Source organism: Somniosus microcephalus, chromosome 28 (assembly GCF_052327205.1).
Source record: "Somniosus microcephalus isolate GS21.2 chromosome 28, FLI_Smic_1.0, whole genome shotgun sequence".
Lineage (NCBI taxonomy): Eukaryota > Metazoa > Chordata > Chondrichthyes > Squaliformes > Somniosidae > Somniosus > Somniosus microcephalus.
The window spans coordinates 42,983,211-42,995,913 of NC_141014.1; the positions used below are offsets into that span (position 1 = coordinate 42,983,211).

The 12,703-nt window shown below is 51.8% G+C and overlaps 1 protein-coding gene across 1 annotated transcript in view; it reads left to right on the plus strand.

Annotated features, from left to right (window-relative positions):
• The window catches only part of LOC147099686 (tubby protein-like), a 33,828-nt gene extending 23,170 nt beyond the window's left edge, over positions 1-10,658 (plus strand). Inside the window, exons 4-9 of the mRNA XM_085969059.1 lie at positions 57-233; positions 2,040-2,152; positions 5,760-5,874; positions 7,966-8,064; positions 8,990-9,161; positions 10,292-10,658. Coding sequence (XP_085825185.1) covers positions 57-233; positions 2,040-2,152; positions 5,760-5,874; positions 7,966-8,064; positions 8,990-9,161; positions 10,292-10,425 — 810 coding nt within the window. The 3' untranslated portion in view covers positions 10,426-10,658. The remainder of the gene's footprint in view (positions 1-56; positions 234-2,039; positions 2,153-5,759; positions 5,875-7,965; positions 8,065-8,989; positions 9,162-10,291) is intronic.
• Positions 10,659-12,703: the final 2,045 nt, after the last annotated feature.

Below are 12,703 nucleotides of genomic sequence, written 5' to 3' on the forward strand. Positions count from 1 at the left end.
CTGTGGCGATTGGTTGATGTTCGCAGTGGCAATGACACCATTCCTTTATGATGCAGGATAACTCCAGATGTGAGAGTGTCCCAGTTAAAGTGGGAAGCCTGGAGGAATTTGCCTTCAAACCCGCACCACAAGGAACAGTTATAAAATGTCGGATCACCAGGGACAAAAGGGGAATGGACAAGGGGATGTTCCCCACTTACTACCTGCACCTGGAGAGGGACGATGGGAAAAAGGTACCTGTTAGATTTTAGATCCAGGATCTTGAGCAGGATCAGCAACTTCTCCTGAGAATTACACCACCCTGGGGTAAGCTCGGGTCCATAGCAGATGGTCCAGGGTCCCCGTCATCCCGCCAGGGTGGGCTCCCCAAACTTCGAGTCCATGCTGACTCCAGGAATGATGGTTCCCGTTTGCGAAGCTTCATTGGCTGAATTATTGTGGCCCATTTTTGATCTTTGTTTCAAATTCTCTCTTGATGTGTGTCTCTGCGCCTCACTCCCTCTCCAGTCCTGGAGGGAAGGCTGCCCACAGTGGGTGCTGGGAGGTGCTGCCTTGGGTGAAGCAACCCTTACAAGAGGCTCGCAGCCTAACGGCACGGAGGCTGGGAGAGTGGGTTGTCTGAGCCGGAGCTCCTGTGACACTGGGGTACTGAGACCCTTTACCATCCCACCACACACACTACAGGTGGCCCATTCCTCCTCTAGCAGGGATGAACGTTTTCGTGGTTGGCATGGTGATCGGACTCAGGATCGTGTTCCCAATTCCTGCACGGTGTGTTCCTGACTTCAGTCTGCCCAGTGAGGAAAAACCTGAGGAATATCCTTATGCAATGACTCCCATCAGCCAGCAGGGCGGTGAGCGGAGCGAGGGGCGATAAGGGAGGGGGTTGAGTGGGGCGGGGGCCGGTGAGCAGGACGGAGGGTTATTGCGCGGGACGTGGGGCGGTGAGCGGGGCGGGGGGTTATTGAGCTGAGCAAGGGGGTTGAGTGGAGGGGGTTGGTAGGGGAGTGGGGCGGGGGGGTGAGCAGGGCGAGGGGGTTATTGAGTTGGGCAAGGTGAGGGGTGAGTGGGCGGTGAGCGGGGCGGGGGGTTATTGAGCTGAGCGGGGGGGGTTGGTAGGGGAGTGTGGCGGGGAGTGGGGGTGAGGGGTTATTGAGCTGGGCGAGGGGGGTGAGTGGAGGGGGTTGGTAGGGGAGTGTGGCGGGGTACGGGGAGTGGGGGTGAGCGGGGCGTTATTGAGGGGGGTGAGTGGAGGGGGTTGGTAGGGGAGTGTGGTGGAGTGGGGGTGAGCGGGGCGAGGGGTGAGTGGAGGGGGTTGGTAGGGGAGTGGGGGGGGCGGGGGGTTATTGAGCGGTGCGGGGGGTTATTGAGCTGGGTGAGGGGGGTGAGTGGAGGGGGTTGGTAGGGGAGTGGGGGTGAGCGGGGCGAGGGGGTTATTGAGCTGGGCGAGGGGGGTGAGTGGAGGGGGTTGGTAGGGGAGTGTGGGGGTGAGCGGGGCGGGGGGTTATTGAGCTGGGCGAGGGGGGTGAGTGGAGGGGGTTGGTGGGGGAGTGTGGTGGAGTGGGGGTGAGCGGGGCGAGGGGGGTGAGTGGAGGGGGTTGGTAGGGGAGTGTGGCGGGGTGCGGGGAGTTATTGAGCGGTGCGGGGGGTTATTGAGGGGGGTGAGTGGAGGGGGTTGGTGGGGGTGAGCGGGGCGAGGGGGTTATTGAGCTGGGCGAGGGGGGTGAGTGGAGGGGGTTGGTAGGGGAGTGGTGCGGGGAGTGGGGGTGAGCGGGGCGGGGGGTTATTGAGCGGTGCGGGGGGCGGTGAGCGGGGCGAGGGGGTTATTGAGGTGGGTGAGCGGAGGGGGTTGGTAGGGGAGTGTGGCGGGGAGTGGGGCTGAGCGGGGCGGTGAGCGGGGCGGGGGGTTATTGAGCTAGGCGGGGTGCGGGGAGTGGTGTGGGGGGTTATTGAGCTGGGCGGAGGCTGACCTCAGTCCATGGGGAGTGTGAGCTGCACAAATTCTGAACGGTAAGCGTCTGTCATGTGATCACTTTTAGATATTCTTGATGGCGGGTCGAAAACGCAAGAAGAGCAAAACGTCAAACTATCTCTTCTCCATTGACCCAACAAACCTGTCCCGTGGGGGAGAGAGTTTCATCGGCAAGTTGAGGTGAGATTGTCCATCTCTCGCCAATCCTGAACATCGGATCAAATTTACGGGAAATGGCTGGCAGGGCTTCCCTCCCCCACCCCAGTCATAGGTCATAGAACACCCCACTGTCCATTGAGCGGAGTTACAAACACTCACAGCCTCGACTCTTTCACCCCCAGGGGCAAAGGGTGAAAGGCTCCCTCTCTAATGAGAATCCGAAATGAGTTTTTTTGACTCAGCTCAGCTCCGAGCACAAAGCTGCTCCCTACACAGCTCGAAGTGCGATAGCCCACAGACCGGGAACTGAAAACTCTCACACCGTGCACGGACAGGGGGAGGGGAAAGAACGTAAGAAATAGGAGCGAGAGTCGGCCATATGACCCCTCGAGCCTGCTCCGCCATTCAATGAGATCATGGCTGATCTTCGACATCAACTCCATTTTCACGCCCAATCCCCATATCCGTTGATTCACTTAGAGTCCAAAATAAGAAAAGGTGGGGGGGAGGGATGGGCCTCTTTTTTGAGGATCTTCCTTGGAGCTGTCTCCTGGCATCGGGAATCCCAGCGATACGCTGCACAATTCTCTACCCGTTTCACAAAATGACTCCTTACATCAGAGCTTCCTGTGCCCGGAGTCCGACTAAAATAATATAACATCTGAGCAGCAAGTTCATGACTCTGACTCGGGATGCAAGTATTTGTTGTGGTGAAAATAAATTCACATCTAAGCCGTGTAAAAGTAAAAAGATGCAGTTTATTATCGGAGCTCTGGGAGAAGCGTCTCAGACCCCGCGGTCTGTGCCAGCACCTTCTCGTTCTCTCTTGGTTGGTACAGCTTTTTATTCTATTTTCATCCAATCACATTGTATTACAATAATCACCTGATCACATACGGATTCTTTTCAGTATTAGTAAAGGTTAGTTACATCTTACTATGCCTTTGGTCACAGGTCCAATTCCCATGACCCCTATATTCTGCTGTGTCTACAATTTTTAGCTAAAGCAGCATATTCCTTATCACTTACGCAAAACACATATTCTGTCTGGTCCCACAACTGCGTCTTAACTTGGTTTTTCGAAGCTTCTCACTGTTCTTTGTTTAGTTTTGCCTTTTTACGTAAGTCAATTTTTATTGTGATATTTCTTATCTCAACCTGGTTTCTTTTAGTCACTTTCACATGACCCCACTCCTTTGTTCTGATTTTAATTTTGCTGGCATCACTTAAGTAGTGGTCACCTCGGCTGTCCGAATTCTGAGAGGGTTCAATTTAACCCCTTCAATACAATAGCTAATTAATCCTCCCCTGCAATGATTCTGGCGGTTAGGCCCTCGTGACCCTTGGTCTGCAATACTGGGCTGCAGGTCATAGGTTACAGTATCAACAACTCGTTTGTAACTGAGCCCATTCTTTCTGTTCTGTTTCTTATCTCTGCCACCTGGATTATGACGTCTGGTTCTACAGGCTGCCAGACCATATTTGCTAGGCTGAGGCTTCTTTAATAATCTACGCAAGCCATTTTGTTTCTTTATGTTACTACTTTAAGTTTAGCTGACAGTTTTATTAAATCTTTCTCACACGTCAGCATTAGCTGTGTGTAGCTTGGTGGCTGTGTCTTATCCTGTTCTTGTAAGGCTCCATTGTATAATGTCCTTGGGCTGGGCTGGTTTATTGCCACCTGGTTTCTTCTCAGCTCTTAGTGATCTTGCACATGACCCCTCTCTTTTTCCTTTGTCTGAAGTAATTTGTTTGCCCTGCATTTTTAACCCTTTCACAAGTCATAGTCATAGCGGCACAGAAGGAGGCCATTCGGCCCATCGAGTCCGTGCCAGCTCTCTGTAGAGCAATCCAGTCAGTCCCATTCCCCCGCTCTATCCCTGTAGCCCTGCAAGTTTATTTCCCTCAAGTGCCTATCCAGTCTCCCCTTGAAAACATTGAGTGTCTCCGCTTCCACCACTTCCGTCGGCAGCGAGTTCCAGGTCCTCACCACTCGCTGCGTAAAAAAGTGTTTCCTCACATCCCCCCTGTATCTCTTGCCCAAAACCTTAAATCTGTGTCCCCTGGTCCTTGTACCATCAACTAGTGGGAACAGCCTTTCCCTGTCTAGCCTATCCAAACCCGTCATAATCTTGTACACCTCTATCAAATCACCCCTCAACCTCCTTTGCTCTAATGAAAACAAATCCAGCTTCTCCAACCTGTCCTTGTAGCTAAGATCCCCCATCCCCGGAACCATTCTGGTAAATCTCCTCTGCACCCTCTCAAGGGCCTTCACATCCTTCCTAAAGTGTGGTGACCAGAACTGGACGCAATACTCCAGTTGTGGCCTAACCAGGGCTTTATAAAGATTCAGCATAACTTCTCTACTTTTCTACTCAATACCTCTATTTATGAAGCCCAAGATCCCATATGCTTTGCTAACCACTCTCAATATGTCCTGCCACCTTCAGGGACCTATGCACATTAACTCCCAGGTCCCTCTGTCCCCACACACTCTTTAAAACTGTGCCATTAAGTGTATATTGCCTCTCCCTGTTCCTTCTGCCAAAATGCATCACCTCACACTTCTCTGTATTAAATTCCATCTGTCACTTATCTGCCCATTCTGCTAGCCTTTCTATGTCCTGTTGCAGTCGATTGGTATCATCCTCACTGTTTGCCACACCCCCAAGTCTGGTGTCATTGGCAAATTTAGAAATTCTACTCTGTATTCCAATATCCAGGTCATTTATATATGTCAAAAAAAGCAGTGGCCCCAGCACTGACCATTGGGGAACACCACTGTCTACCATCCTCCAGTCTAAAAAACAGCCAATTACCACAACTCACTGTTTTCTGTCCTTAAGCCATTTCCTTATCCAAGCTGCCACTGACCCACCTATTCCATGAGCCTCAATTTTGTTAACCAGCCTTCTATGTGGTACTTTGTCAAACGCCTTCCTAAAATCCATGTAGACAACATCCATTGCATTCCCTTCATCAATCCTCCCTGTTACTTCATCAAAAAATTCAATTAGATTAGTCAAACATGATCTGCCTTTCACAAATCCATGTTGGCTCTCCTTAATTAGCTTAAACCTCTCCAAGTGCCCGTTAATTTTTTCCTTGATTATTGTTTCTAAAACTTTACCCACCACTGATGTTAAACTGACCGGCCTGTAGTTACTAGGATTGTTCTTACACCCTTTCTTGAACAATGGTGTCACATTTGCCACTTTCCAATCCTCCAGCACCTCCCCCGCATCTAGGGAAGATTGGAAAATTATGGCAAGCCCTTCCGCTATCTCCTCCCCCAATTCCCTTAGCAACCTGGGATGCAAGCCATCTGGACCAGGCGACTTGTCCACTCTAAGCATACCCAGTCATGGAAAAACAATACTTTCTTCAGCAATCTGCCCTCTCAAGGCACAAAATAAAATCATCCCTCCGCACACCTGGTCCAGCTGATAGATTTGCTGCTGTTAGTATTGTTGGGTTCAAACATCTGCTTATGACATCATGTCATGTTTTACTGACTAAAACTCTCGGAATACATCTCCATAAATCCCAAAGATTGGACTCCAATCGCAAAGGACAGCAGACCCTTACTCTGACATAGCCTAACGTGACCACCTCCTCGTTGCAGGTCTAATGTCCTTGGGACCAAGTTCACTGTGTTTGATAATGGAGTGAATCCAGATAAGACACCCATGGTGCCAGAGTGCACGGCTATCCGGGAAGAGATTGTAGCTGTGTGCTATGTAAGTAACCATTTTATTTATATATATATATATATATATATATATATATATATGTTTGACTGCATCTAGAATGCTCAGCAAATTCAGAGAGGAAAGAGCAGCGGCCCCGAACACAATCCTTGGATATGGAAGTTGTACCAGAGATTGGAAGGCCATCAATGTAACACACTGTATATAAAGGAAGGGAGGGATAAACCAGGTCACGGCAGACCAGTCAGCCTAACATCGGTAGTGGGAGAGCTTCTAGAGGCCAGAATACAGGATAAAATGAATACTCACTGAGTTAAGGACACCCAGCACGGATTTTTACATTTAAAAAAATTTGTTTATGGGATGTGGGCGTCACTGGCCAGCATTTATTGCCCATCCCTAATCACCCTTGAGAAGGTGGTGGTGAGCCGCCGCCTTAAACCGCTGCAGTCCGTGTGGTGAAGGTACTCCCACAGTGCCGTTAGGCAGGGAGTTCCAAGATTTTGACCCAGCGACGATGAAGGAACAGCCAATATACTTCCAAGTCAGGATGGTGTGTGACTTGGAGGGGAACTTGGAGGTGGTGGTGTTCCCATGCGCCTGCTGCCCTTGTCCTTCTAGGTGGAAGAGGTCACGGGTTTGGGAGGTGCTGCTGAAGAAGCCTTGGTGAGTTGCTGCAGTGCATCTTGTAGATGGTACACACTGCAGCCACGGTACGCCGGTGGCGGAGGGAGTGAATGTTTAAGGTGGTGGATGGGGTTCCAATCAAGCGGGCTGCTTTGTCCTGGATGGTGTCGAGCTTCTTGAGTGTTGTTGGAGCCGCACTCATCCAGGCAAGTGGAGAGTATTCCATCACACTCCTTACTTGTGCCTTGTAGATGGTGGAAAGGCTTTGGGGAGTCAGGAGGTGAGACACTTGCCGCAGAATATCCAGCCTCTGACCTGCTCTTGTTGCCACAGTGTATTTATGTGGCTGGTCCAGTTAAGTTTCTGGTCAATTTGCATAAGGCAAATTTAACCGAGCTAATTGAGGAAATGAGCGAGTGTTTTGATAAAGGACATTTAGTGGCTGTTGTGTCCGTTGCACGTGGCAACACCATTCGGAAGTTGGCTAAAGGACAGAAAACACGGAGCAGTGGTTCTGGATGTTTTTGGACTGGGAGATGTAAACAGTGGTGACCTCGTAGGCCAGCGTTGGGACCATTACCTTTCTCAATATGGAGAAATGATCTGGACTTGGGTATAGGAGGCACGATGTCAATACTTATCGAGAACACAAAGATACGGAGTGCGGATCCGCCCAGGTCTGTGTCCTTTAGACTTGAGGGAGCAACGACCAGGGTGAGAGAGGGAAGGTTTTACCAGGGACACGGGCATCAGAGGTGGAGAGGGATTGGTCGAGCAAACTGGGTGGCTGTGGAAGTATCGTGGTGAATGGAGGCCAAAGCCTGGGCCGTTGGCAGCTTAAAAATGCATTTGTGAATGACTGGTTTCCCCCCCCCCCCCCCCCCCAGGAACAGACAAAGAAATGATTGGGATTGGGGTGAGGGGAGAGGGATTGGGGAGCGGGTTTGGGGAGAGGGATAGGGGAGAGGGGATTGGGGGGAGAGGGGATTGGGGGGAGAGGGGATTGGGGGGAGGGGGATTGGGGAGAGGGGATTGGGGTTAGGGGAGAGGGATTGGGGGGAGAGGGGAGGGGGGATTGGGGAGAGGGATTGGGGAGCGGGATTGGGGTTAGGGGAGAGGGATTGGGGTTAGGGGAGAGGGATTGGGGGGAGAGGGGAGAGGGGAGAGGGGATTGGGGAGGGGGGAGGGGGATTGGTGAGGGGAGAGGGGAGGGGAGGGGGATTGGGGAGGGGAGGGGGATTGGGGAGAGGGGATTGGGGAGGGGAGAGGGGAGGGGGATTGGGGAGAGGGGGGATTGGGGAGAGGGGAGAGGGGATAGGGGATTGGGGAGAGGGGAGGGGGATTGGGGAGAGGGGAGGGGGATTGGGGAGAGGGATTGGGGAGAGGGGATTGGGGAGAGGGATTGGGGAGAGGGGAGGGGAGAGGGATCTGGAGCACGAACAACACAAAACTCCAGCAACCTTGGATTTTCTTTTCTCGTCGTTCTCATTACAGGAAACCAACATTCTTGGATTTAAAGGACCGCGGAAGATGACGGTGATTATCCCGGGAATGAACCTGGCTAGTGACAGAGTTTGCATTCGACCCAAGAATGTGAGTCCCGTCCCTTCGGGTTAGTACCGGAGTTGGGGGATTAAATCAGACCCTCTCACAAACTCAGCACCGAAGGAAGTAATTTGAGGGGCTGAATGGCCGTCTCCTGTTCCTATCTTCCACTGGGGAATTTGTCTGATTTAGGTTTGGGTTTTCTGTGCCTTCCAGCCTGAGGGGTTATGTAGAGGTTTATCTCCGTGACCTACTAACCTGGTTTGTAATGACTGAGATTCCAGTCCCTAGGAAAATATAAGGAGGAAGCATCAAGGACAGGGATTCTTCGGGCGAGGTCCATCGCCTTTTCTATGGATGATGAGAGGGGCAAGGCTATGGAAAGTTTCAAACGTCCTGTCTCTAAATCCTCAAAGCAAATTTATCCCAAGCACTGGTCTCCTCCAGTACTGGCAGGCTGTGTACACAAGGGAGTGCAGAGAGTGAGGCGAGGGGGCGTGGAGTGAGGCGAGGGGGCGTGGAGTGAGGCGAGGGGGCGTGGAGTGAGGCGAGGGGGCGTGGAGGGAGGTGATTTTGCTGCAAATTGTACCCAACATGTCCCATTTACTGAGTTCATGTGGATTCCTGCCCCATTTCTCTGCTCGTGTTCTCAAGGCTCCCTCCCCCTGGGCACTGGCATTGTCTCATGGCCATTAGTTCCTCGTGTCAGTTTGGACAGTGAAATGGTGGACCGTCGGGATATCACAGCCGATCCCCGTCCTGTCCTCACCCGACATTCCCATCAGGACTTTGCCCCAGGGCTCCGGGATGGTGATCAGGAGCAGGGACCCTAACTGAGATCACCTAACTCCGCATGGCCTGATCCTGTCCTAGACTGTGTGCCGCGCACACAGGAGTGGAACCGTTACCCTGAGCTAGTGGCGGGAGCGCGATGTAGCTGTCGAGGTTTTGATGAGTATTTTCACTGCTCCAGGAACACGAGACGCTGCTAACACGATGGCAGAATAAAAACATGGAGAATATCATCGAGCTTCACAACAAGACTCCGGTCTGGAATGAAGGCACACAGTCCTACGGCCTGAACTTTCATGGACGCGTGACCCAGGCCTCAGTGAAGAATTTCCAGATCATCCATTACAACGATCGTAAGTTACATTCCGCAGGTTTCACGGGACGAGGCTGGGTTCACGGGGCCGGGTTCAAGGGGCGAAGCCGGGTTCACGGGGCCGGGTTCAAGGGGCGAAGCTGGGTTCACGGGGCCGGGTTCAAGGGGCGAAGCCGGGTTCACGGAGCCGGGTTCAAGGGGCGAAGCTGGGTTCACGGGGCTGGGTTCAAGGGGCGAAGCTGGGTTCACGGGGCCGGGTTCAAGGGGCGAAGCTGGGTTCACGGGGCCGGGTTCAAGGGGCGAAGCCGGGTTCACGGGGCCGGGTTCAAGGGGCGAAGCTGGGTTCACGGGGCCGGGTTCAAGGGGCGAAGCTGGGTTCACGGGGCTGGGTTCAAGGGGCGAAGCTGGGTTCACGGGGCTGGGTTCAAGGGGCGAAGCTGGGTTCACGGGGCCGGGTTCAAGGGGCAGTGTCAGGTTTAAGGAGCGGCACCAGTTTCACAGGATGAGGCCGGGTTCAAGGAATGAGGCCGGGTTCAAGGGGCGAAACTGGGTTCACGGGGCCGGGTTCAAGGGGTGAAGCCGGGTTCACGAGGCTGAATTCAAGGGGCAGTGTCAGGTTTAAGGAGCGGCACCAGTTTCACAGGATGAGGCCGGGTTCAAGGAATGAGGCCGGGTTCAAGGGTCAGTGCTGTGGCACCATCTGACACCAACCTGGGTTTCCTGTAACAGTTTTCTTTAATTGTGAAACCCAGGTGAAGGGTCAAAGCTCCGGGTCAGGAAGAGTAAACCAGGAGGTCGTGGTTCAATATCACCAAGCTTGGATGTCGATCGTCAGATGATGGGAGGCTGGGGGAGGCGAGGAGTTCCATGGGGCTCTGGTCCCACCAACAATGAGTTGCAGTTGGACATGGTTTGATGATTTCAGTGAGTGGGGGCTGGGAATATGAGAGAGGAGGGTCCGGAGGGCGAGGAATAACTTGAATAGAATTTATTTATTCGTTCATGGGCATCGCTGGCAAGGCCAGCATTTATTGCCCATCCCTAATTGCCTTTGAGTGGCTTGCTGGCCATTTCAGAAGGCAGTTAAGAGTCAACCACAATGCGGTGACTATTTGTGGATCAGTGGGTGTTGGGATGAACCGAGTGACTCTCTCCTTCTCTCTGTTCCAGCCGATTATATCATCATGCAGTTTGGCCGTGTGGCTGATGATGTGTTCACCATGGACTATAATTACCCCATGTGCCCGCTTCAGGCCTTCGCAGTCTCACTTTCCAGTTTTGACAGCAAGCTGGCCTGTGAGTAGAGCCTCATCCACTGCCGTGGGACGGGGAGAGAGGCAGAAACCAAATCAATCCTCAAACTTTCAAATCAGCGGGAGAAGATTCGAGCAACAGCAGCTGTACGAGGAAGAAATCCTGGGATATTCTGCAGATTTACCGGGATATCTGACCTTAAACCTGGGACAATGTTTTTAAAGAACAGTGCCAGAGACTGGGGAAAGTTTAGTGATAGATCATGTTAAATGTTTGTTCTGAAGACTCTGTGTCTTGTGTATGGCACTGTCCAGATATTCATACAGTTTTGCTCACCTCTGTACGATGTGGTATTAGTCGGAGCTCCTGCCTCTTCTCATTGTTCTGCAACAACACGACAGATTGTAAAACTTTTGGGTCAACCAGGAGCACAATGAAAGGGTGAGCATGGCTGGATCAACCAGAGAGCAGCAGACTATCTGGGCCCAGTTAGTTAATCCCATACACAGATGCTGGGATAGGGCACACATCTTAAAATCATGGAATGATACAGCACAGAAGGAGGCCATTTGGCCCATCGTGCCTGTGCTGGGACTAGCCGGAACGCCTCCTCTCCGCCTCACACCTGTGGGCCCCAGGTGAAATCAGGCTGGATCGGGCTGGTGCTTGGTACCCAGCAGACCGTCCGAGGAAGGCCCACAATTGGGCATTCTGTTCACTCTTTAATCTTACCATCAGCAGACTCCCAAACTCCTCTCTCTGAGGCACCGGGAACATTTTCTGCTATTAAAAGAGCCAAACATCAACAAACCATTGTGGTGAAATGCTGAACAGTTTAGATCTCACGCCAGTCATCAGTCAGATCGAAGCGTTCTGAAGCGGCCGTCACTCCGACAGGCTGACGTGGCACTTGGTGGAGTGATCATTATTGCCAGACTCAGACCTGCCCTCCTCACTGCACTTGTTACCCTGACTGATCCGGAACATGACGCCACTTTTCTCCCCAGTCTGTTCATTCTGACCCCAGGAAGCAGAATCTCACCAGACGACCCCAGTGACCTCAAACAAATCAAATCAACTCGACCAGAATCGTGCACGATCCCCAAACTACCTCCATTGTCAGAAGCACTCTGCTTCACAACCCCGTCAGAATCTTATTCCATATTCACAGGCCGGCTGTCCTGGCAATTTAACCCATTGAGACTTCAGTTTAACTCCACTCAGAATTTGTAACTATTTATTACAGCAAGGAGGCATGGTCAGGAAGCCCGAATCGTGGCAGGGTCCCTCTGAGAGAAGTGGTTGATGAGGGGGGGGGGGGGGGGGGCAGAGGAAGGGGGGGAGAGGAAGGGGGGCCTGTGGAAAATATCAGGTCATCAGGGAGAATTTCTACCAAAAATTCTCTCAAATATGCCCTGAATTCAGAAATCTGAATGACAACCAAAAACTCCCATTCCTACTGGGAGAGGAGAGAAGCTGTGTAACACTGGCGGCACACTATGTTACAGCTTGCCATGAACAGAGGGACAACCAGTAAACTAAGAAAAGAATATATATAAACAATGCGAATGTATATTTATACACTCAGGGATATACCTGTTTATACACTGTATGAATAGAACTGCGTTTATGTGCTCAACCATAAATGTATTTTGATGCTTTGGCAACATAAGATGTAACTTATCATGCCAATAAAGCGATTTGAATTGTGAATTGGGAGGAGGGGGGTGGGGTGTGAGTGAGGATTTTCATGTTTCCCCACGTTCAGTGTTGGCCTCTCCACCTTCACACAGCCTCTGGTCTTTAATGGGGGTGAAATTGATCTTTGGGCAATGGGGTGATTGGGACGGATGGGAATGGGGCGATTGGGAATGGGGTGATTGGGAATGGGGGTTGGAATGGGGCGAGGGGGATTGGGGCAATGGGGGAATTTGGGGAATGGGGCTATGGGGGTTGGAATGGGGTGATTTGGGAATGGGGTGATTGGAGTCAACGGAAAGAAAGCAGGCGGGTGCAACACAGGCTTTTGCCAAGAATCAATTTCACCCCCAAGCTCCCAACTGACCGAGAGGATGGCTTTAATCTTCTGACACGTTCTGTGGAACGGTTTGCAGGTCCAGTAACTCACCTGTTCCCTCCCCCCTCCCCATTCTCTTTTTCCAAAATGTTTAATTGACCTTTTATCTTGCAGTTTTCAGTCTGATAAAGGAGACAGGAGGGCCTCTGCTGATGACAGGCCGGTTATGTATTTCCAACGTTTTTTGTTTGTCAGTCAGTGTCTCGCACCTGGTGTAGTCAGAATGAGTAAAATTCAGGCACAACCCTTTA